Source organism: Halteromyces radiatus (genome assembly GCF_025201355.1).
Source record: "Halteromyces radiatus strain CBS 162.75 chromosome Unknown BX664scaffold_2, whole genome shotgun sequence".
In the NCBI taxonomy this organism is placed as follows: domain Eukaryota; kingdom Fungi; phylum Mucoromycota; class Mucoromycetes; order Mucorales; family Cunninghamellaceae; genus Halteromyces; species Halteromyces radiatus.
Genome location: NW_026251688.1, coordinates 944,543 through 968,423, shown reverse-complemented (window position 1 = coordinate 968,423; position 23,881 = coordinate 944,543). Strand labels below are relative to the sequence as shown.

The 23,881-nt window shown below is 31.6% G+C and overlaps 10 protein-coding genes and 1 non-coding gene across 11 annotated transcripts; 5 read left to right on the top strand and 6 right to left on the bottom strand.

Moving 5' to 3' along the window:
- Positions 1-14: 14 nt before the first annotated feature.
- On the bottom strand, positions 15-1,365 carry BX664DRAFT_324160 (uncharacterized protein). Its single transcript, XM_051543779.1, has 6 exons — positions 1,239-1,365; positions 1,155-1,170; positions 1,024-1,091; positions 859-949; positions 756-795; positions 15-552 (listed from the first exon to the last, which is right to left on the bottom strand). Exons 1-6 carry the CDS (start codon positions 1,335-1,337, stop codon positions 144-146), a joined length of 723 nt encoding a protein of 240 aa, XP_051402745.1. The 5' UTR covers positions 1,338-1,365; the 3' UTR covers positions 15-143.
- A 151-nt stretch (positions 1,366-1,516) lies between these two features.
- Positions 1,517-2,255, top strand: BX664DRAFT_324156 (Prefoldin beta-like protein). The gene is made up of 4 exons (XM_051543778.1): positions 1,517-1,571; positions 1,658-1,734; positions 1,792-1,915; positions 1,979-2,255. Exons 1-4 carry the CDS (start codon positions 1,527-1,529, stop codon positions 2,081-2,083), a joined length of 351 nt encoding a protein of 116 aa, XP_051402744.1. The 5' UTR covers positions 1,517-1,526; the 3' UTR covers positions 2,084-2,255.
- A 524-nt stretch (positions 2,256-2,779) lies between these two features.
- BX664DRAFT_t19 lies at positions 2,780-2,851 on the bottom strand. Its single transcript has one exon. It is a non-coding gene; the product is annotated as a tRNA-Asp (tRNA).
- A 769-nt stretch (positions 2,852-3,620) lies between these two features.
- On the bottom strand, positions 3,621-4,891 carry BX664DRAFT_291423 (Pex19 protein family-domain-containing protein). Its single transcript, XM_051541942.1, has 4 exons — positions 4,745-4,891; positions 4,286-4,668; positions 4,050-4,214; positions 3,621-3,981 (listed from the first exon to the last, which is right to left on the bottom strand). The coding sequence occupies exons 1-4, from the start codon at positions 4,818-4,820 to the stop codon at positions 3,694-3,696; spliced, it is 912 nt and encodes a 303-aa protein (XP_051402743.1). The 5' UTR covers positions 4,821-4,891; the 3' UTR covers positions 3,621-3,693.
- A 234-nt stretch (positions 4,892-5,125) lies between these two features.
- BX664DRAFT_257809 (P-loop containing nucleoside triphosphate hydrolase protein) lies at positions 5,126-8,039 on the bottom strand (the record flags this gene model as incomplete). Its single annotated transcript, XM_051540520.1, has 9 exons — positions 5,126-5,374; positions 5,444-5,761; positions 5,822-6,097; positions 6,166-6,309; positions 6,397-6,669; positions 6,767-6,838; positions 6,932-7,132; positions 7,226-7,730; positions 7,807-8,039. The coding sequence occupies 9 exons, from the start codon at positions 8,037-8,039 to the stop codon at positions 5,126-5,128; spliced, it is 2,271 nt and encodes a 756-aa protein (XP_051402742.1).
- A 1,723-nt stretch (positions 8,040-9,762) lies between these two features.
- Positions 9,763-10,479, top strand: BX664DRAFT_382948 (phosphoribosyltransferase-like protein; the record flags this gene model as incomplete). Its single annotated transcript, XM_051549093.1, has 2 exons — positions 9,763-9,823; positions 9,891-10,479. The coding sequence occupies exons 1-2, from the start codon at positions 9,804-9,806 to the stop codon at positions 10,477-10,479; spliced, it is 609 nt and encodes a 202-aa protein (XP_051402741.1). The 5' UTR covers positions 9,763-9,803.
- Positions 10,480-11,577: 1,098 nt separating this feature from the next.
- Positions 11,578-12,883, top strand: BX664DRAFT_363902 (major facilitator superfamily domain-containing protein; the record flags this gene model as incomplete). Its single annotated transcript, XM_051548393.1, has 4 exons — positions 11,578-11,739; positions 11,824-11,857; positions 11,949-12,320; positions 12,378-12,883. The coding sequence occupies 4 exons, from the start codon at positions 11,578-11,580 to the stop codon at positions 12,881-12,883; spliced, it is 1,074 nt and encodes a 357-aa protein (XP_051402740.1).
- Positions 12,884-13,108: 225 nt separating this feature from the next.
- On the top strand, positions 13,109-14,542 carry BX664DRAFT_324151 (rab11 protein). Its single transcript, XM_051543777.1, has 8 exons — positions 13,109-13,199; positions 13,317-13,343; positions 13,410-13,516; positions 13,599-13,626; positions 13,722-13,755; positions 13,811-14,004; positions 14,073-14,153; positions 14,269-14,542. The coding sequence occupies exons 1-8, from the start codon at positions 13,163-13,165 to the stop codon at positions 14,394-14,396; spliced, it is 636 nt and encodes a 211-aa protein (XP_051402739.1). The 5' UTR covers positions 13,109-13,162; the 3' UTR covers positions 14,397-14,542.
- BX664DRAFT_324149 (delta-6-desaturase) lies at positions 14,543-16,609 on the top strand. Its single transcript, XM_051543776.1, has 5 exons — positions 14,543-14,774; positions 14,856-15,035; positions 15,097-15,526; positions 15,600-16,182; positions 16,279-16,609. Exons 1-5 carry the CDS (start codon positions 14,756-14,758, stop codon positions 16,456-16,458), a joined length of 1,392 nt encoding a protein of 463 aa, XP_051402738.1. The 5' UTR covers positions 14,543-14,755; the 3' UTR covers positions 16,459-16,609.
- A 1,381-nt stretch (positions 16,610-17,990) lies between these two features.
- Positions 17,991-19,429, bottom strand: BX664DRAFT_324146 (uncharacterized protein). Its single transcript, XM_051543775.1, has 5 exons — positions 19,325-19,429; positions 19,087-19,230; positions 18,794-18,943; positions 18,454-18,727; positions 17,991-18,395 (listed from the first exon to the last, which is right to left on the bottom strand). The coding sequence occupies exons 1-5, from the start codon at positions 19,391-19,393 to the stop codon at positions 18,253-18,255; spliced, it is 780 nt and encodes a 259-aa protein (XP_051402737.1). The 5' UTR covers positions 19,394-19,429; the 3' UTR covers positions 17,991-18,252.
- A 1,297-nt stretch (positions 19,430-20,726) lies between these two features.
- On the bottom strand, positions 20,727-23,656 carry BX664DRAFT_324141 (tRNA synthetases class II-domain-containing protein). Its single transcript, XM_051543774.1, has 9 exons — positions 23,430-23,656; positions 23,273-23,366; positions 22,916-23,195; positions 22,361-22,855; positions 22,250-22,288; positions 21,877-22,194; positions 21,473-21,808; positions 21,055-21,414; positions 20,727-20,778 (listed from the first exon to the last, which is right to left on the bottom strand). Exons 1-8 carry the CDS (start codon positions 23,617-23,619, stop codon positions 21,163-21,165), a joined length of 2,004 nt encoding a protein of 667 aa, XP_051402736.1. The 5' UTR covers positions 23,620-23,656; the 3' UTR covers positions 20,727-20,778; positions 21,055-21,162.
- Between the last annotated feature and the right edge of the window lie 225 nt (positions 23,657-23,881).

Genomic DNA, 23,881 nt, shown 5'->3' with positions numbered 1-23,881 from the left:
AAAAGTATCTAAATGACACATATAATCAAAAAAAAAAAAAAATCACCACCTGCATACATAACACATGTAAAAAGAAAAAAGAGAATAAAATACTAAATGAATGGGGAAAAAAAAGGGGATTGAACTAAACTAATGTAAATATCCTATTGTTCAGGTTCAACATTTTCATCAGGCATAGGAGAAGCAGATCGACGATTATCACCATCATTGTAAGGTTCTTTGATATTATCACGAGAAGGAGAACGAGAACGAGATTTTGAATCCATACGACGACGACGTTCAACAGGTGAAATAGATCGAGAGATAGATCTTGAATATGAGCGAGAGCGAGAACGAGAATAAGAACGATCATCACGGTAACTAGATCTACGGCGACGAGGAGGACTTCTTGATACCGAAGGAGAATAACTTCTTCTTCTTCTTCTTCTACGATCAGGAGAAGGTGATCTAGAATAGCTACGATAGCGACGTCTACGTGGCGATGGAGATCGAGAATAACTTCTATAACGTCGGCCTCTACTTCTTGATGGGGATCGACTACGAGATCTATGTCTATAATATATAAAAAAAGTGAGTTCATAATTATTCAGAAAATCGAAACCAATAATGGAAAACGGATATCAAATAAATTGTCAGGCGATGGCACCATTTTTCTATAATATATATATATATATATAGAATAACAATAAAAAAAAAAAAGGTTCGCCAGCATGATCAAAATTTATCTTTTCTTTTTTTTTTTTTTTCAAACATACCTAGAACGAGGGCGTTCTCTACAATCTCTAGCATAATGGCCTAAAAGGGAAATCAATAAATAGTTAGATATAAATGCATAAACAACTATTTTTATATATTTACCTTCTTCACCACAATTGTAACAACCACGTTCATCACTTCTACGAACACGTCCTTTTGCTTTTTCCACTATGATACGTACACCATCAAGATCCTAAATAAATAATATATATAATTAGTCAACAATCTTAAATTTTTCCGTATTTTTTTTTTCATTATATATATTACCATGCCATCTACTTCGTCCATAGCATCATATGCATCATTATCATTATCAAATTCAACAAAACCATAATCTAAAATAAATAAATAAAAAAAATATGAATCCTTTGTTATTATTTTATATATAATCAACTTACAAAAACTTTTTCCTTTCTATTAAATCAATACAAAAATAAGAATGGTTAGTTTTATTCATTATTAATATTATTGTTTTTATATACCTTCACTTCACAACGAGTGATCTTGCCATATTTAATAAATATATCTTCTAAATCGTAATCTTTTATACCAGGTGGTAATCGACCAATAAATAATGCCATTTTAATTAATTTTAACAAATAAAAAGAAAAGGAAAAAAATAGAAAAAAAAGCGTTTTTTTTTTTTTTAGTGCCCGCATATTTTTTGTTTGTGTCTCTTTCCACGTCATATTTTCACATATAAATTAAATCAAGTCCGCGTTCTTTCTCTTTTTTTTTTTTTTTTTTTTCTCAATCTCTTCTTCTATCCAATGTCTAATAATAAAAAACCTTCTGAAGCTGAACTTCAACAACAAGTAATAAAAAGAAAAGAAAAAGAAAAAAAGAAGAAAGAGACTTTATTAAGTTAATTTCAACTTATTTTAATCAATCTATATTATAGTATAATCAATATAAAAATGAACTTCAATCTATGGCACAAAAGATTGGTGAACTTGAATCTGAAGTAGAAGAACACAAGTAAAGTCATATATTATATAAACATGAATAGAGTTAACCATTAGATATTTCTTTTAGACTAGTGATTGATAGTATATCTCCTTTGGAACCTGAACGAAAATGTTTTCGTATGGTGGGTGGCGTGTTAGTAGAACGGACTGTCAAAGAAGTATTACCAGCGCTTGAAACTAACTTTAATGGGGTATATAGACTAAAAACAATCTTGATAGTTTCTCATCTAACAAACTCATATTTATTGTTTTAGATCCAACAAGTCATTAAATCCCTACTACAATCTTATCAACGAAAAGAAAAGGACTTTGTTGAATTCCAAAAGAAACATAACATCAAGGTTGTATCAAGACAATGATGGTTGGATATAGGGAAAACTTGGAATGGAATTATCAATGTACATTATTATCGTAGTGGTTTTTTTTTTTAGTGTTACTTTTATTTTATTTTTTAAATGAAAATAAACTGAATTTTGTAGTTAAATATGATCATTTAACTACAAACTTCTTCTTACAGGTCATCTCACCATATAATGTAATACTTTAAAAAATGAGTCACTTAAGAGTGTCATGAAGATGACCTTTTTTTTTTTTTTTTTTGTGCTGCATGTCACTTTCTTTCGTCATCACAATCATTATTATTATTGAATCAATAGAGTATTTCATTGTAATGTAAATTATAACGTAATCATCCCTTCTTGATACAATGTTTACCTTGAGATTTTTTTTAAAATAAATCAGATCTCTTCCCTTTTTAAATACAAACTTTTTACTCATCAAATAGTTTGAACCATTTATCAAATAATAATAAATAAAACTTTTTTTATTGGATCACCATCCATTTTCTCTCATTCCAATCATTAGCATGCTTTTTTTTTTCTTTTCTATTACCGTTCTCTCATGATGACTCTTTATTTGTGCTTCCATAGCATTCCTTCAAAAAAAAAAAAAAAAAAAAAATCAAAGTAAACTTATCATCACCAAAAAAGGATCATACAAAATACTCGACGATGATTGGTCAATTCCAAACAAAAGTATAAAATGCAAAAAAGAAGCTCTCAGACGGGGAATTGAACCCCGGTCTCCCGCGTGACAGGCGGGGATACTTACCACTATACTATCTGAGATCTGATGAAAACTAAAACCAGGAAGAAGTACAAAAAGCTAATCGTCGGAGATCGAATTCGGTCTGTTCACGTTTCTTCATATCAGGGCTTGTTTGTCTGGGAGGAATGAGATTTGAATAACCTTGTGAGCAATTGTGATTGGATGGTTTATTGCCGTGTTTATTTGCCGTGCGGATGACTATCATTTTTTACAATATCTCATTTCAATCATACTAATAGATGACCATGCTTCATATCATTTTTTTTTATAGCATCTCCTGATTAGTTCATATTTATTAGTAAAAAAAAAAAAAAAAAAAAAAAACGAAAGGAGTAAAAAAAGAATCTACATGGCAATATTACATGACGATACTATAACTACATAACTATACTATATGACTACAATCTATCTACAATCTATCCTACATTCTACAGTATACTATCACTATTGTAGAAAAGAATGAATCGAGCTGTTAATGAATTCAGTATACATGGTCTTTTTTTTTTTTTTTTTGCAATTACCATTGAAGAATCCATTCGTGTCTAATGATGCCATGTCATAAAAAGGATGAATAAAAGTTTAGACGTAAATACGCTAGTCTAGTGTGATTTATATGTTTCCAATATATCGTGTTCAGGCATGTTGTACAGGCAGATAATGATAAAGAGAGAAAAAAAAAAAAAGAAAAGAAAAAGAAAGTGGAAATAAAAAAGAAATAATGTATCGAATTGGGCGGAGTAAACGATCTCATGTAGCATTTATCCAATAGGGTAATCATCATCATCATCATAAAAAAAAAAAAAAAAACACCTTTATTGATATATAAACCATAAAGAGGAGATAAAAAGACAGATTCTAAATTTTACATGATAGTACAGTTTTCCAAATCCTTCATATCAGGCATACCTTCAGGATTACCAAAATTCATTCCAGGAGCCATGTCTTCTAATAAAGAAGCAGGAGGTTGACCTAAATCTTGCATTGCTGTCATCAAATCCATAATCTTTTTTGCTTGTTGTTCATTGTTTTCATCAAAACCTGGAGCTTCATATTCGGCCACAATCTTTTGACACATTTCATATTGTTGTTGATATTTTTCAAATTGAGTCTTCTCCGTCTTGTCCTTATTTTCTTCCAACCATGGTGGATACTAAGAAAAAAAGAAAAAAAAAAAGTCAAATGAAGTCTTTTTTTTTTTTTTTTTTTTTTTTTTTTTACCTTGCTAACCATATCTTTCATAGGTTCATATAACATTTCTTTGGACATTAATTGAGACATCATTCCTTCCAATACGTTTTCTAAGTCACCACCTTCTGTCAATCCTTCCATTTGTTTCATCAATTCAGCCATGAATGCATCATCATTTTCTTCAGAAATAGATGACTATTCCAAAAAAAAAAAAATCAATCCTCTTATAATAATCAACCTTTTTTTTTTTTTTTTTTGGGACTTACATCGACTTGTTTTGAGCTATCCTTCAATTTGTTCATAGTTTGAGCAATGGTATCTTGGAAAGAGGCACCAGGAACAGCACGATCAGTGGTAGAAGGTTTAGCGGTTTCTGATTTGTCTTGATTTGCTAACGTAGTAGGATCAAAAGATCCCCAAACCTTTTCAAAAGCTGCCTTCATTTCAGGATCTTGTTCCATATTGCCCATGAGTTCTTCCATACCGGCTTGTAATTGCTTGGCAAACGCTTCATTATCCAACATATCGTCCAGCGATTCTTCTGTCTTATCACTCGTCTTATTATCGTTGGTTGTGTCTTTGTTGGTTTCTTTATTGGTTTCTTTAGTAGTTTCTTTAGTGGATAAACCATTAAAGTCATCAAGCACATCTATCCAAAAAAAAAAAGTTTCGAATATGAGCAACTACTATTCTCATTAAATAAAACAACCAAAAGAAAGTTTTACCATCTAATAGATCATCCAAGTCAGAATCATCGTTTTGTGAAGGAATAGTCTTGGTAGGTTCTTGTTGTTTCGACATTATTATTGGTAAAAAGATAGATATATTTCCAAGATAATTAAAAAAAAGAAAGTGGGAAAAGAAAAAGTGTGGGGGAAGAAAAGTAACTTTTGTGTTTATTTCACTGTATCCAATTAAAAGAGCCCTGGTGGAGTTTCAAACTAAAAAACTATATGTCAGTGGAAATCAGAAACTTTGTTTTCACATGCAATCGATTGATGATTTTTTTATTTCCAAGAATTATACTAATAATAATAATAATAATAATAATAAAAAAGAACTACTAGGGAGACAAAAAAATAATAATAATAATAAAAAAAAAAAAACTATACAACAGAATATCTACTAGGAGCACCACCTCCAGTTCTAGCTTCAGCTTCTAATGATGCCACAGTTGCTTCTTCAAGAATTCGTTTGATTTCACGCTTGGCCTTTTCCAATACCATTTCAGAGTCCCCTTCAATAAACAAGTATAATTTCCGCTCGTTGGGTCCAGGTTGTTTTCCAGCTGGGAAGAATGTACCTCTGGTTGTGATAGCTGCACCAGTAATTTCGCTGATTTGTGAGATTTGTTCCTAAATAAAAAAAATAAAAAAAAAAAAATGAAGCCATTATAAAAAAAAAAAAAAAAAAAAAAGACTTACCTTGTTGGTAACTTTCCATCTTGCCTTTTGAGGAAAATCGTTGATATTGATTTCTTCGGCATAAACAGGTCGAGCATCTTCATTTTCATCTTGTTCCATTGTTTGGGATTTATTCATACCAGCATTTGCCATTAATCGAGCCGCCACTTCTGCCGCCTTCTTTGCCGCTAATGCTGCCATGCTTTGAGATTCAGAGTTCACGTTGGATGTACTATCTACTTCTGCTGGGGTTGGTGTCTTGACTTGACCGGGTATAATACGAGTTGTTTCTAATTCCACTTCTTCATCTGATTCTTCAAGATCATCTCCACCATATGCCTTTTAAAAGAAATCAATTAGAATATATATATTTTATCACTTTATTATTATTATTATTACCTTCTTTTGAATCTTTTTAACCAAATCACGATCTTTATCAAATCGTTCTAATCCTTTTCCACCAAATCCAGAACCAGCAAATCGTTCTTGTCCACTTCTCACTTTTGATTGGAATTCATCCGTCAATGCTTGCAAGTCAGGAGGGACGGTTTGACCACTGAGACGTAATGCTTTACAAATATCCATGGCATATCGTTCTTGAGTTGGAGTGATAAATGTATATGCTGTACCTTTGTTGCCTGCACGACCTGTTCGACCTACACGATGAACATAATCCTAATAAAACATAGGGTTATTTGACATATTTCCTTTTTTTTTTTTTTTTTTTTTTTTATCAAATTTACCTCCATATGGTTTGGACATTCGTAATTGATCACCAATTTTAATTGTTTTACATCTAAACCACGAGCAGCCACGGAAGTTGCAATAAGAATATTGGTTGCCCCTGATTTGAAATCAGAAATAGTACTATCCCGATCAACTTGATCCTAATCAAGAATTCAAAAAACAAGGAAAAAAAAAAGAAAGTCAGTATATCGAATGAACTCTTTTTTTTTTTTTTTTTCCCTTCTTACCTTGCCACCATGTAAAGATTGACATAAATAACCCTTTCGAATCAAATCACGTAGTAAATTATCAGCTGCTTCCTGTCGATCCACAAATATCAATACTCGAGCATCATCATCTTCCACATTGTAGAATTGACCCAAAATTTCCAAAAGTCGCATAAACTTGGTTGAATCTTCACGAACTTCTACAATTTGTTCAACATCACTACATACAACACTACGACCACCGACTGTGATTTCTAAGGGTTTCTTCAATACCTTTCTAGCAAGAGCTTCCATCTAAAAAAGAAAAAAGGAAATAAAAAATAGCATTATGCATAAATCAATAAATCCTTTAATCACCTCTTCTATCTTGATTTGATTTTATTTTTCTTACCTGACGTGGGAATGTAGCTGAGAACAAGACAGTTTGACGATTTGGACGTACATTGTTTACGATTTTCATCACCTATATCAATTCAAAGACAATAATACAAAAAAAAAATAAGTGGATTTTTAATAGTCATGTAAAGCTTTTTTTAGTTTTATATTTATTCCTTACTTGTGGTTCAAAACCCATATCAAACATACGATCAGCTTCATCCAACACCATATAAGTGACTCGATTCAAATTGGTGACACGACCAGAATTGGCACAGAGCAAGTCAATCATTCGACCAGGAGTACACACAATGATTTCAGCACCTCGTTTCAAATCAGCAATTTGATCTTTAATAGGACTACCACCATATGCACAAACCGCCTATCAAAAAAGTAAAAAAATAGATAAATAAATAAATAGAAAGTTGAATATATCCATTACTTCTTGTTTTTTTTTTTTAAAAAAAATACTTACTCTTAGTCCAAGCACTTTCAAAAATGGTTTGCATTCTCTATGAATTTGTGTTGCTAATTCTCTTGTAGGAGTCATGATGATCGCAATAGGACCTTCACCCATTTCTAAAGGTCGTTGATCCTTGATATGTCGAAACATTGGTAGTAAAAAGGCAATTGTTTTTCCAGATCCAGTTTTCGCCACACCAATCACATCCCGTCCATGCATGATTGCTGGTATTGCTTGTGCTTGGATAGAAGTTGGTTTTTCAAATTTGAGTTTACGAATGACTTCAAGACAACCAACAGGTAAACCACAATGAGTCCATTTCTGAATTGGTTTAGGACAGTCAACACCACGAATCTTGATTCCATCTAATTCCACACGTAGTAAATCCACTTCATCTGGAGTCATATCTCTTAATTCAGCAGGTTCAATATAAAAATCTTTTCGGAACGGTTCATATGTCATTTTACTGTGATCCACTGCTGCCAAATCTTTTCGCTTGACCTTTTTCGCTGCCATACTATTTAAAAAAAAAGAAAAAAAAAAGATGAGTTTTTTTTTTTTTTTTTTTTTTTTTTTTTTTTTTGGATACTTACGCTAAAATATCTTCAGGATCGCTACCATATTCATCATCACTTCCTTTTTGAGTATCATCATTTTCACCTTCTATAATATTGCGTTTGTTTGAATCTGTGTATTCCAATTCTTGCATTCGCTTCTGATCTTCTTCGTTGATTTTTCGAGCTTCTGCTGTTACGTCCAACATGTACGCATCCAAAGGATCAACATCATTCGCTTCTTCATTTTCTGTTGAGCCATCCACTTCCATAGGTGTACTAGGTGTTGATCCTGTTGATTTTGTTCCCAATGAAGGCTTGTTCTTGCCCAAAGAAGTCCCCATCATAAGTTTATTCTTTCCAAGACCAAATCCAATTTTCATTCCATTAGGTTTCAAATTGTTGGAGACTGTTGTTTTCGTACCATTATTCATTGTATTTGATTTCACTGCTTTTCCAAATGTGAATTTTCTAGGTGCTGTTGCTGGAGGAGGAGGAGCAGAATGTGATGCTGATACAGGAGCCGTCACTGGAGTCGTATCAGTATCTGTAGTAGTAGCAGTTGTGGTAGAGGAAGGTGAAGGAATAGTGGTTGTGTCTACATTATCCAACTGTGTCACTTGAGGAACTGTTGTCGCTTCTTCCATGATAATATCCGAATCTTTCTGTTGTTGCATTTGTTGTTGCTGTTGTTCAGCTTTTTCCCGCTTCCACCTTTCAATACGTTCCCGTCGTTCACGTTTCATAGCTTGTTCTTTTGTTTCTTGTTGTTGGTCCTTTTTGATGGAAGAATCACTATCGACCTATGTATGAATATTGTCATTATAAACCAAATAAATAAATAAATAAATAAATAAAGAATAATAAAAAAAAAACAATATATAGCGATTAATTAGTAAATGAATATCAATTTGATCAATATAACTTACATTTTTAGATTGTAGATCAGTTTCTAGTCCAGGTGTAGCATCTTTTTGTTGAAGAAGAGATGATTCGCTTGAGTGAGGTGTGGGAGAAGGAGAAGTAGAAGAAGTAGGAGAAACTTCAGTCTTATTACTTACAGCGTCACGGTGTGAGGAGGAATAATGATGACTTGAAGAAGATCCATGACGATGAGAAGAAGAACGATGACGATAGTGACGTTCATCTCTGCTGCTATGGCGATGTTTATGACGTCTTGATGGTGATTCATCCCTATAATGAGTTCTTTTTTGTCGTTTATGTGGTGAAGGTGAGCGTCTACGACTATCTGAAGCCATTTGTATGAGAATAATGAATGTAATGTCAATATAGTTCTGCGAAAGAAAAAAAAAAAAAAAAAAAAAAAAAAGAGAAAAAAAAAACAATTTTATGTTGGCTGCGGCATTTCAAAAAAAATGTTCATGTTGCCGAGTCTCACAAGCCCTTTGCCGAGATTTGTACATTTAGTTTACAAAAGACTGAATCATAGAACTACGAAACATCCAATATAAAAATCCATTGTTAAATTGTCCTTGTACATACTACAAAAATATCAAGAAGCGTAAAAACAAATCTAGTGTTCAATTGCTGGTATTATAGGTTGAATTGTTAAATGATTATTTTATCATTACTATCGGTATATATATAGATGAATTGTCAAATACTATTTTATCATTATTATTAACGTATCATCACCATCATCATCGTTATCTTTGTTCCATAAAACTTCGTATTATCATCCAGATCTTCATCATCCACCATTTGTCATAGCTTACCTTTATCATCCATTCATATGTCATCAAGTTGTCTTTGATCCTTTCTTGTACCAATCATCATCAACTCGATCATCAATACTAGCATTGTTTATGAGTATTATCAAACAGCATCATCTACCTAAAAGACGACACTCAATGCAAGAAGACATTTTTCTCTGTAGAGCGGTGATTGAAAATAGTAGTATGACTTTTTTGGTTTATTGTTTCGATACAAAAGAAAAAAAAAAAGTTTTTTTTTTTTAATTTTTCTTGGGAAGTTGTTTATTTCTTTTTCCCCCATTCTCTTTTCTTCTTTTTAATATGTCCAAGAAATATATCACGTAAGCTTATTACCCAAAAACAAAAGGTTTATTCTATTTTTTTTTTCTAACTGAACATGGTTCATAGGTACAATCAAGTTCACAATGATATTCGTGAGGCAGTGAAACGCCACCGGTTGAATGAAGATTTCAAGCCTGATTTGATGATTGCTATTGCAGCAGGAGGTATGATCCCAGCACGGTTTATGCGTACTTTTTTGAACAAGGTGAATGGTCGTAACGTACCTATTCAAGTGATTGGTCTTTCTTTGTATGAAGAATTGGAAATTGCTGCTGCCAATGGTGATACCCGTCCTGTGGAAGTGACCAAGACACAATGGCTTAACTTTGCTCAATCGGAAACTTCACTCTTGGGTAGACGTATTTTGATTGTGGATGAAGTGGATGATAGTCGTATGACGATGGCTTATGCTGTGGAAGAAATTCAAAAAGATATCTTGGCTGAAGAATTACGACAAGGCATGGCTCCTGGAAGCAGTGGTACTACAATTGGTGTCTTTGTACTACATAATAAGGAAAAACCCAAGAAACGACAATTACCTGATGAAATCATGAAGAATTATTTTGTTGGTGTCAATATGGCGGATCAATGGTTGGTTTATCCTTGGGATGCTATTGATATTGAAGAACATGATGCTCTTTCCACACCTGAATAGTTTTTTTTTTTTTTTTTTTTTTTTTAGTATAGACATTTGGCATTTTTATGTACTTTTAGATTCATCTCTTTCATATCAAGTAATAATAAAAAAAGAAGATTCTTTATTGTTATTAGAACGGAAACCTTATTATTACGGATATTGAAGTATAAATGGTATATTATTTTTCAAATGATTGTCTTATTGCATGTTGATCAAAAATCATTATAATATAAATTCACTTCTTTGAATTGAAAGATGTCAAGCTTCTCTCTTGGGAAATAGTACAAGGTTTCTTTTTTTTTTTTTTGATTGACATCATACTTCAATTTATGTTGTACTCCGAAGATTCTACTTTTCAGAAATATACCGTAAACTTTATACCTATTCTTATCCTATTTACTAAAAAGGGGATAATTAGATCAACAATATAAAACGATTGTTCTATTAAAAGCTATCGTTTTGTTTTTTTTTCTTTTTAAAGTGATGATAACAAAAAAAAAAAAAGGATCAACAAAAAGAATGGTTATTTTGTTTATTGTACCTTTGTCATGATGATTCCTTTTATAATGACCACAGTTACACGGCAAGGGGCAAAAAAAGAATTCTGTTGATGTACCGATTGATTCGGAGTGTACGGTTATGCCCAAACTCAGAAATACCCATCTCAACATTTGAAAGGATTTTCACTCTTTTATTTCTTTTTTTTTTTTTTTTTGTTTTACTTCTCTTTCTTTTTCTTTAATATTTTTTTTTATTATTATATTTTACTATCATGGATGTGATTGAAAAAGCACCTTATACCACTCATACCTTAACTCCTTCTAATGAAAGTTTACCAGTAGAATCACAAAAGGAAACCTTACGTGCTACTGAAGAAGATCAAATCTCAGTCTCTACTACACCTGATGATCATAAAAATACTTTAGATGGTGGTAAAGCATGGCTGGTCCTTGCCGGATGTTTCTGTGGTTTATTTTGTACTCAAGGTTATAATTATACTGTAAGTTTGATTGGACTGGTTAGTGATAGGATGATCTTAATTTTTTTTTTTTTTTTTGTTGTTGATAGTGGGGTATTTATTTAGATTATTATAACAAAAATATGTATGTTAATCAAATGAATGCTTTATCATGGATTGGTAGTCTTTGGTTAGCAATGGCTGTGATCTTGGGTCCTGTTTATGGTTATGTAGCTTATAAGATAGGTTATCGATGGATTCTTATTGGTGCTGTACTTTGTAATACAATTGCATTGATGATGGCTAGTATAGCTAATGAGGTAAATGAACATAGAGGATGCATATATAATATATAGATTTAATTTTTATTTTTTTTATTTTTTTTTTTTATTTTTTTTTTTTAGATTTGGCAATTGATGTTAACCCAAGGAGTTTTAGGCAAGTAGAATAAACTAGGGAGATGGATTGAATGGCCGCTCTTTTTCTTTTCTTTTTATATTGATCTTTTTTTTTTTTTTTTTTTTTGTAGCTGGATTTGGTGCTTCTTTGGCATGGTTTCCATGTATTAGTGCTCCACAACAATATTTTACTAAACGACGTGGTTTTGCTGTAGGTGTAGCTATTTCTGGTAGTGGATTCGGTGGACTTGTCATGTCCAACATTGTTGAAGCCATCAATTCTACTTTAGGTATTCGTTGGTCTTTACGTGTTGTTGGTTTTATCAATTTGGCTTTACTTTCATTTGCTGCATGTGTGGTTCGTCCTTTGAATCCTCCTCCTCCTTGTAAATTCTCTCAATCATTCAACTTGAAACCATTTCAAAATGTTCAATTCTGTCTCTTATTTTGTATTCAACTTATTGGGAATTTTGCATTTAATGTACCTTCAAGTTATTTACCTTGTAAGTATTACCATATATAATTCTTTTATTCTCTAATCATCTTTTTTTTTTATAAAGCATATGCGGATCATCTTCATTTGGATCGATGGATTCGTAGCAACTTATCAGCTATTTTATCTGGAGTGATGATTATTGGCAAGATTGGTAGTGGAACACTTAGTGATTATATTGGTCGAGCCAACATGTGTACAATTTGTATTATGATGACGGGTGTGATGTGTTTAGTACTTTGGTTACCAGCAACGAATTCAGCAGAAATTTGGGCATTTGCAGCAACATTTGGACTTTTTGGAGGTGGTTATATGGTGATGGTACCAGCCGTATTAGCTCAATGTGTCGGTATGGATATGATTGAAGCTAGTAATGGTCTCTTATTTTTTGCTTGGTTCTTTGGTGGTCTCTTTGGTTCTCCTATTTGTGCTGCGTTGATCGATAGCGAAAGTGGAAACCCGACTTATTCTCATGCTATTATCTTTGGTGGTGTATTGATGGTATTTGCTGGTTGTTTGGCTTGGGCTGTTCGTGTACTTCGTGCCGGTTGGAATCCATTTATCAAAGCTTAGATACCTTTTTTTTTTTTTGTACATATTTTTGTTTATATTATATTAGTATTATTTCATACAAGTACAAATAAAATGATTGATCCAATTATGAAACGGCCATCTTGTCAATGATAGGCAGTGTCGTACCAAAAAAAAACCTTGTTCAGTAGAGTAGAATACAGGCGGTGTTTAGAATATACCCAAACCGTATAAACTTTTTTTTTTTACTTCTCACTTTTCCCTTCTTCTCATCTGTTTTTTTACTTTCATACTCACTCTCTTATTTCCATTGACCATACTATGAGCAGAGACGAAGAATACGATTATCTTTTCAAGGGTAAACACTTCTTTTTTTTTTATATCTATATATCTATATCTCTATATATTATTGGTAAACAAATGAAAATTGACGTTATCTTTTTTATTTTATGTTATCATCATTATTCTTTGGCAGTTGTTTTAATTGGTGACTCTGGCGTTGGTAAGTTTATTATTGTGAAAAAGAGAACTTGATATTTGTTTGGTAACTTTTAATATATCTATTTAGGTAAAACCAACCTTTTGGGTCGTTTCACTCGTAACGAATTCAATTTGGAATCAAAAAGTACTATTGGTGTTGAATTTGCTACTCGTAGTATTGAAGTGGACTCCAAGGTGAAAAATCTCTTCTGAATACAAAAATATAATAAAATAAAAATAAAATCGATATTCATGTCCTTTTTTTTTTTTTTAATAGACTGTGAAAGCTCAAATTTGGGATACTGGTAAGTGATGTTGATAAAAAAAAAAAAAGTCGGTTGTATGCATGTATGATGATCCATTCAGGTTCTTATTATAAATTCACTGTTTTTATATATAGCTGGTCAAGAACGATACCGTGCCATTACTAGTGCGTAAGTTTCTCTAAAAAAAAAGGTGATTAGATTTGAAATTAAATGTATGTATTAGCTATTATCGTGGTGCTGTGGGAGCTTTATTGGTGTATGATATTTCCAAACAATCAACATATGAAAGTGTGGGTCGATGGCTCAAGGAACTCCGTGATCATGCCGATTCCAATATTGTGATCATGTTGGTGGGTAACAAGAGTGATTTACGACATTTACGTGCTGTACCTACTGATGAAGCTAAACAATTTGCTGGTAATTGGATGATGGATTTGATAAAAGATATATATACTTGACTTTTTTTTTCTTCTTTATTAATTTAGCTGAAAATGGACTATCATTTATTGAAACTTCTGCTTTGGATGCTACCAATGTTGATCTTTCCTTCCAACGTATTTTGACGGGTAATAAAAAAAAAAAAGTTACATCATTTTTAAAAGATGATGTGTACAAATTGATGAGTGGGGAAGAAGGAATGTCCGACTAAATCTAATCTGCAAACTGTATCACATATAATAGAAATTTATCGAATTGTTTCCAACAAGGCACTTGAATCTTCTAATAATGCTATCAAACCTACTGGTGGTCAAACTATTTTGGTATCTCAAACTCCTGATGAACAAAAACAAGGTGGTGGTTGTTGTTAAAGAAATGGATATAATTTGTTTGAATAAAGTTTGGTAGGATATCCCACATTTTTTTTTTTTTTATCATATGTTTATTTTGTTGCCTGGATTTTGATCAACAGCGTGCAATTGATTTGTCCAAAAAAAAATGGATCACGGCGGTTCTTGAAAAACTTTTTTCTTTTTGGTTGGAAAATCATTTTCTTTTTTTTTTTAATTCTTGTATCTCATCTTTCTTTTCTTTTAATCCCTCCTTCCTATTCTTTCCTTTTTTCATTCGTTTATTTTATTGGTCGTATAGATATATTAGACCTTAGAATCACTGTTTTTTTTGTTTTGTTTTGAATATAGTTTACTTCATATATACATATATATAAACAATGTCAGGGCAGGCAACTGGTAATTCACTTTCTTTTTTTTTTTTTGTTGGGGTAAATGAAAGAAAAAAAAAGATTGAACGTTTCTTTTTATTATTATTAGATATTCGTGTTTTTGAACGACAAGAACTCTCAAAGTCCTTACAGGCTTATAAGGATGGCAATACAGAAGAAAAGAAGTTTTTGACTATTGATAATAAAGTATATGATATTACTGATTTTATTGCTGATCATCCTGGTGGTGAACAAGTCATTTCAACTCATATTGGCAAAGATGCTACAGGTAAAATAAAATAATATATTTATATATTAATTATTTGATGACCAATTTTTTTTTTTTTAAGATGTATTCCACGCTATGCATCCCAAATCAGCTTATGAAACATTGGCCAATTGTTATGTGGGTGATTTAGCTCCTGAAAAGAACAAGACACAAGATAAGGAAAAACAAAACTCTCAAGCATTTGCTCAAGAAATCCGAGAATTACGTGACAAATTGACAGAAGAGGGTTACTTTGATAGTTCTACTTTATATTATACCTATAAAGTCCTTTCTACTGTTTCTATTTGTGCTGTTGGTTTGGCTATGTTGTACTTTGGAGGTCATTCTACTCCTATTGTATTTGCTGCTGCTGTCATTATTGGTTTATTCTGGCAACAATGTGGTTGGCTGGCTCATGATTTTGGTCATCATCAAGTCAGTGATGATCATGATAAGAATGATATGTTGGTGATCTTTTTGGGTTGTTTCTGTCAAGGATTTTCTCTTTCATGGTAAATATTGTATTCATTATGATTATTATTATTATTACTTTTATCACTTATCTGTCTTTATATATTTATTTAGGTGGAAAAATAAACACAATACCCATCATGCTAGTACCAATGTTAGTGGTCATGATCCCGATATCGATACAGCTCCTATTTTATTATGGGATGAATTTGCTACTGCCAATTTTTATGGATCTTTGGAAGATAATCCTGGAATGATTTCTCGTTTTATTGCTGAACATGTATTACCTTATCAAAGTCGTTATTACTTTTTTATTCTTGGATTTGCTCGATTCTCCTGGGCTGTACAATCATTAATGTATTCTTTCAATCAAGGCACTCTCAACAAATCAGCCACTCTCAATTGGATGGAACGCTCCATGTTGGTCAGTCATTGGATCTTATTCACTACTTGGACTATTATGTTTATTGATAGTTTTACCAATATGATCATGTTCTTTTTGGTCAGTCAAGCTGTGACAGGATATGCTTTGGCCTTTGTATTTGCTATGAATCATAATGGTATGCCTGTGATTTCTCAAGAACAAGCTGAAGATATGGAATTCTATGAAATTCAAGTCATCACTGGTCGTGCTGTGACTTTGAGTGCTCTTGGTGATTGGTTCTTTGGTGGATTGAATTATCAAATTGAACATCATGTAAGTAACCAAATAATAATAATAATAAAAAAAAAAAAGAAAATATGTGTACAATAGCTCATTTTCTTTTTTTTTTTTTTTAAATATATAAATTAGGTGTTCCCTGATATGCCTCGTCATAATTTACCAAAAGTTAAGCCTATGATCAAGTCAATTTGCAAGAAATATAATATTCACTATCATGATACCACTGCATTGAAAGGTACTTTGGAAGTTCTTCAAACTTTGGATGTTGTTCAAAAGTTATGCGGCAAATTCTCAAAGAAGGTGTTTTAGTCTGTTTTTTATTTTTATTACATTAGAATTTTTTTATATATATATATTTTATTCTTACTCATATTTTTTCTTAATAACCAACTTTATGTATTTTAATATTGGATCCCCAATCTTTTATTGATACTCCTCTTTTCGGCCTTTTTTTTTTTTTTTTATTATTATTGCCCTTTAGTGAGTTTTTCAAATTGACTACTAAAGAAAAAAAAAAAAAGGGGCACCGGCGAATTTGTTTTTCTCATCTCAGGGTCACACAGTTTTTTCCTTACTGAACCGGAGAATGAATGTAAGATTGGCCTGGGTCATTGTCCCCTTGTTTCTTTCATCATTGTCTCAGTGTTACCATTGTGTTCAGCTAAGCAAAATCCACGTTGGTGTTAAAATAAAAAAGTACCAAATTAGGACAACTGAAAAAAAAAATGGGGAAAAAAAGGTCCGAAAAGGGTACAATATCCTCTCTCTTTTTTTTTTTTTTTTATCTCTTTTTCTTTCTTTCTTTCTTTTTTATTTTCATATAATGTCATTTACTTCTTCTTCATCATCGTCTTATTCCGCCTCTTCCTCCTCATCGACTTCATTAAAGATGGTACTCAATCAGTTTATTCATTCCTTATTTCATCCTTTCTCACCATCATCCCAACGAACCAAAAATGACAACGATATATTACGGCAACAAGAAATGAATGCCAATCTTTCCTTGTTTGAAAAAACCTATGTATCGTTTCCCGAACTAACCGAACAACAAGACGATAGACGACTTCCTTTGACTTGTTGATTTCACCCTATCTGTATTATTGTCCTTTCCTTTTTTTTTTTTTTAAAAAAACAAATCTTTATGTATAATCTTACTCTTCCTCATTATGATTCTTGAATTGATTTCATGGATCATTATGCTTCTTCTTCATATGATAGCTTTCTATTTTTACTATTCAACCGATGTGTATATTCCTCTTCCTTACCTTATATTCTCTATTATGATCCCTCTTTTCATTTAATATACTTCATATCCTCATGATTCCCTCATGATTATTACCTTTTATTGTCTATTCAACTTATCCTAATTCACCTAATAAATAAGGCTTGATGTCTCTTCAACCTACTTTTGTATACTTTAAATAGATGTGTATTTACTTATGTGTGTATGCTCGTGTCAAATTGTCTCTTTTCTTTTTTTTTTTTTTTTTTTTTTTTTTTTTTTTTTTTGGTGCGTGTATGTACGGTCTGGAACAGCAGAAGTGATAAGGAGTTCGGTAAAACTTTTTTTTTTCCCGACGAAATGAGATGTCTTTTATGTGTGGCGATGATCTCTATTTTTTTTTCTTGTTTCCATATTAGATGATGGTGTAATGAATGATTGGAGATGATGATAATTGAAGAGTTCGATCATAAAAGGCTATGTTAAATTGGAAGATGGTGATTGGTGTTGATACTAATAATAATAGATAATGATGAATAAATGAAGATGCTTTTCATAATGATCAAAGTAGTACAAAAAAAAAGAAGACAAAGAGACAAACAATCACATTTCATTAAGGGTGAAAAAGTAAGTTTATTTTATATTTGAGAAACAAAAAGGGATAGACGATAAAATGCAAAGAAAATAATAAAGAATAATAAAGAATAATAGTAATAAGAAATAGAGAGTAACAAGGATAATAATAATAATAATAATAATGGAAACAATAACAACAAAGAGGGTTTTGTATTAAAAAAAAAAAAGAAGGAAAGAACAATACAGAATAAAAATAGATAGATGGTTAATGAGAAAATACATATAAAAATAAAATAAATCTAACCCTAAGCAAAGTAATTGGAAGGAATAATACCAGTGGTACCATCAGCCTTACGAGCTTGCCACCAATTACCACGACGATCGACAATTTCCAAAATATCACCACGTTCAAAGCTAAGTTCACTTGGATCTTCGGGATTGGCACGATCTATATAAATTTATTGAAAATATTAGCCTATAATATAAAAACATTGATAATTACTTACATTCATGAAGAGCTTCAACACGTTCACTGTATTCCAATACAGGAGAAGTGGCCATAGAAGGATGAGTCAAGGCAGGAGATTGATTAGCAGGAGGAGCACCACCTTCATAGGCAGTCTTATCTTGAGTCATTTCAATATTGGTATTGTTGTTGTTTGGCGCAGCAGGAGGAATAGAATTGACATGAGGTTGTTGTTGTACACTATTACGACCATGTTGAGCGAATTGACCAAAGTAAGAATGAGGTTCACTACCAAATACGAACACCCAAACAATCTATGTCCCATCAAAATAGCCAATCAGTAAAATAATAATAATAATAAATAAATAAAAAAAACTTACATGAATGATAACCAAAATAATATAACCAGCAACATAAGCACCACCAGCGCCACCTCGATTATAATATCCAACAGATCCATTGGTTAAATTAATTCCAAGAGTTAATTCACCAGTCAAATAAGAAATACTCACAGCCAAGAAAGCCAATACCTATAATAGATGTTTGGAATCAAATAAATATTTGTGTAACAAGAGATGCCATGTACATCATCATCAGCCATTTTTTTTTTGATTTGTGGTTAAACAAGCACAGCCCAACATAATAATAACAATAAAAAGAATAGTCTACTTACAACAAGTCTATATTGTGCAAACGAATCAGTCAAGATAAGGAAAATAATACCGACTACTAAAAGTAATTCAAAGATCATGATCCACCAAGAACTTCCAAGTACACGAAGAGCACATAATCCACCAAATGAAATCACCCAAGCAGCCTATAATAAAAATAATAAGAATAATAATAATAATGAAAAAAAAAGTCAGGTACAAAAAAAAAAAAAGATAAGAAAAAAAACTTATTCTATTTACAAGAGAAAAGACACTAGTGACAAGAAGAAAGACATTGTCAGTCAAATTTGCACTATTAAACTGCATCATAATATTATAAAATAAAAGATGAAGAAAGAGAAAAAAGGAGAAAAAGAAAAAGAAAAAAAAAATGTAAAAAAAAAAAAAAATCTTGGCTTTTTAGTGCCAATACACCACTTTCCAACTTTCGGGTCACACAGACTGACCTTACCTGGTTTAATTTGGATGGTGAACAAAAAAAAAAAAAAAACGCACATATATATTTTCTACATAAAAGTTATAAATACTTTTCAAGGTTTTTTGTCGGGTCACAAGAAAATGCTTTTCGTGATGTTATCAAATAAAATATCGTACTTTCCCAAAATGAATGTCGCATTACCACTTTTTCAGATATCGCTCCAGAGATGTCGGTAGAGTATGTCATTGATTGATGATTGATGATTGATGATTGATGATTGATGATTGATGATGGATGATGGATGATTATAGTCAGCCACTGTACAAATTACTGATAAAATACAAAATACTTCGTTCTAGTTACCTTCTGACAGAACAGCATTTTCTTTTTCTTTTCTTCTTCTCTTTGAAAAATGTCAAAACACTCTTTTATCAGCCAACATGATAAATCAATATAATAATAATAATGATCACCTATGGAAATTAAAAAATGGCAATAATAAGTATCCTGTGCACAATCATACTATCATTTAAAATAGAACAACTAAAAAAAAGAAATCTAGTAATTAAACTAAAACACGACAAAAACAAGTCAGTATCATGTATCACTTAGTACATGGATATTGTAATAATAGAACTTAATGTGAACATTTATATAATTAACTTTATTATAAAGAGAGAAATGTTGCTAACACTAAAAAAAAAAAAAAAAAGAAAAAAAAATGATGAAGTAGATACTAAAAATAATAAAGTAGATACTAAAAAAGACAAATGATAAATTAAATACAATAGAAAGAAAGAAATGTTGTTAATACTAAAAAAAAAACGATGATGAATTAGATACGATATAAAGATAGAAATGTTGCTAATATTTAAAAAAAGATGATAAAACTCGCTTACATCTTGTCTCATCATTTTATCAACTAAAATTAGTTCATAATTGCACGAGTGATTCATTTTCTTATAAAAGGATCCCTTTGATTTAACTTTTTTTTTTATTTCTTTACATTATATTCATCTTTTTGGCCTACCTGCTTACTTTTTGATCTGCCTTCTTTTTTTTTGCCTATCTTTTTCTATACAAGTACTCTTTAATAGTTCAAGCATCTTTGTCTGTTTCTCCGTTGATCTACCTCTTTTTTGCTTTCTGGGCTTGACCGTGGTCGCTAATGCGCATCTGCGTGGTTACGGTCAGCCTTTTTTTTTTTATATTCAACAATTCCGGGATGGTTATCGCCATCCTACTTTCGCTACGGCGATCACATTACACTTAAATGGTAAGCTAGTGAAATATTTTTATTTGGATAAGTATTACTCATTTTTTATTTTATTTTTTTTTCTATATGTTAACTTGGTGAACTCAATTGGTGGATTTCCTTTTTTTTTTTGTTGGTCTTTTTTTCATGATATCTATTTTCTTATATTCTCTATTTGATGATGCGACAATTATATTTTTTTTTCTTCTGTCATTTATTTTCTATCCTTACGATATTTTATTTCCTATTTTTGCGACATCTTATTCTTTGAATTCCGTCAATTATTATTGAATAAAGTGTAAATACTTTTCTATATGTACGAATACATTACATACAAAATACCAAAAATAAAAATAAAAAAAAAACTCTATTTTATTATCATTAGGGAATCTACACTTTATTCATCTATTTGATATCATCTAGTATTTGTAAACCATATTCTTTCAATTGAGATACAGTCACTTGTGATGGACTATCTACTACAAAATCTTTTCCACCTGCTGCTTTTGGAAAAGCAATCACATCTCGAATAGAATTTGCTTGACATAAAATCGCCATTAATCGATCAAAACCAAGAGCAATTCCACCATGAGGAGGACATCCACCACCTAATGCATCAATCAAATGATCAAATCGTTCATATTCATGTTTTTCCAACTAGATAAAAATAAAACATCATATAAATATTCATCAATAACATAAATATATATATTACCTGTAACACTTTGTCAAAGATAAAAGTTTGCATGACAGGAGAATGAATTCGTATAGATCCACCACCAATTTCCATACCATTTAATACTAAATCATAATGTTGCCCACGAACTTTGGCTGGATCCGTTGCCAATAAAGGAATATCTTGATCAAAAGGTGCCGTAAATGGATGATGTGTTGCTTGCCATGTTCGAATACCTTGTTCATCAGGTGTAAACAAAGGAAATGATTCAATCCATGTAAATTTGAATAAATGATGTGGGATGGTCAGATGTCCTTTTCGTTGTAATTGATTAGCCACTTGTAATCTTGTTCGTCCCATTAATGTATTGCCACCCTAAAAAAAAATAAAAATAAAAATAAAATAAATCAATAAATAAGAATCAAGATGAATACAATACTTACATAGAGATAGTTAGGTCGCTGATGTAAAAATATTAGATCCCCTGGTTCCACATTCAATGTTGTATTCATATTTTGTTGTGTGTCTTGTGAATATTGCATCATCTGCTTCAATCCTCCTCCACATTTCAATGGCCATTGTTGTATGTTGTTTTCATTAATCTTGACAAATCCAAATAATTGTTGTTCTGTTTCGGTCAATTCTAAATCCTTGATCAATGATTTCAAATCACCACCTGTCAATTGTGATGCCCCATTTTTAACTACCAAACAATCCAATGATTTTGTCTTATCCTTTAAACATATTGACATATCTTGAATCTAATGACATAGGAAATCAGTTTATACATATTGATTTTTTTTTTTTTTTTTTTACCTGTAAATCAAAACGAAGATCAGGTTTATCCGAACCATACTATATATATATAAAAGAAAGATGAGCAAAACAATTACAATAATAAATATTATGAATATATATATAGATTACCTTTGTCATGGCCTCTTGATAAGTCATATGAGGAAAAGATTGTTCTGAAAGTTGAATCCCTAAAGCCTTGGACCAAATAGCAGCCACCATACCTTCAATGACTTGTTGGACTTGACGAGCCGAAACAAAACTCATTTCCAAATCAATTTGAGTAAATTCAGGTTGACGATCAGCACGTAAATCCTCATCCCGAAAACAACGAGCAATTTGAAAATATCGATCGAATCCAGCTGCCATGAGCATTTGTTTATGTTGTTGAGGACTTTGAGGTAAAGCATAAAACAAACCAGGTTTCCTTGTTGGTACCACGAATTCTCTTGCACCTTCAGGGGTCGATTTGAATAACGTAGGTGTTTCAATTTCCGTAAATTGATGATGTTCAATCAAATATTGTCGTATTGTATTGGCCATCAAAGATCTCAATCGAATATTATTTTGTAGTGTTGGACGTCGTAGATCAAGGTATCGATATTTTAATCTCATTTCTTCATTAGGCTACCCATAATAATAATAAAAGAGTTATTAGATGAACTTCTCTTTTCGTTTCATATTTACCAGTTGAGTTTGAGAGGGCCAGAAAGGTAACTGAGGTGATGCAGGATTCAAGCAATAAATACGTTGAATATCCACTTCCACACCTCCCGTTGGTAATTGATGATTGATGGTACCTTCAGGTCGAGTGCGTACAATACCTTCGACACAAATCACACTTTCTGTTGATAATTGTTGAATGGTTGTCTTTATATCTGGAGGACAATGTTCGGCACGATAAACGAGTTGTGTTGTACCAGAAGCATCTCGAATAGGTAGAAAGACGAGCTCTTGAGACATGGATCTATTCAAAATAAAAGAATAAATATCATTTGACATATATCAAAACAAATGTCATAACTATATATATATATATATTACCTTGAGGGTTGAGCCCATCCACATAATACAACATGTTTATTTTGATCACTAGGTCGAAGTTCACCACACATATGAGTTCGAGTTGGGTATTGACCTATAAAATAAAAAAAGATATGAATAAAAACATTTGAAGATAGATGGCTTTCTTTTTTCTTACCATGATAACGATCAACATCCTTATATCCATGCAAATGTTGATCTTGTACTCGAGAAGTGACAATAAAGGATCGTCGTGGTAATATAAGAGGTCTAGTCGTTGTCAAAGAAATCCATTTTCGACACAGTGCCTGACGTGATATATTTTGTAAAGAGAGTCCATAGCGACCCCACGGTCTACTACATAACATTATGCTTTTGCAAAAAAGAAAAAGGTGGAAAGAAAACAAACAAAAAGAAAGAAAATATATGGAAACTTTTTGTTTTTTTTGCGGTAGTTGAACTTTTTTTTTTTTTTGGTAAGCAACCCTTGATACTAGTCAAATTGTGCCTAGTCATTCATAGATGTATTATCAATCATTATCCAAGCTGATTAAATCACTTCATATCATTTGTACAAAGAACAAGAACATCCATTTATTATATACGGTAGTAAACGTGCATGTATGCATT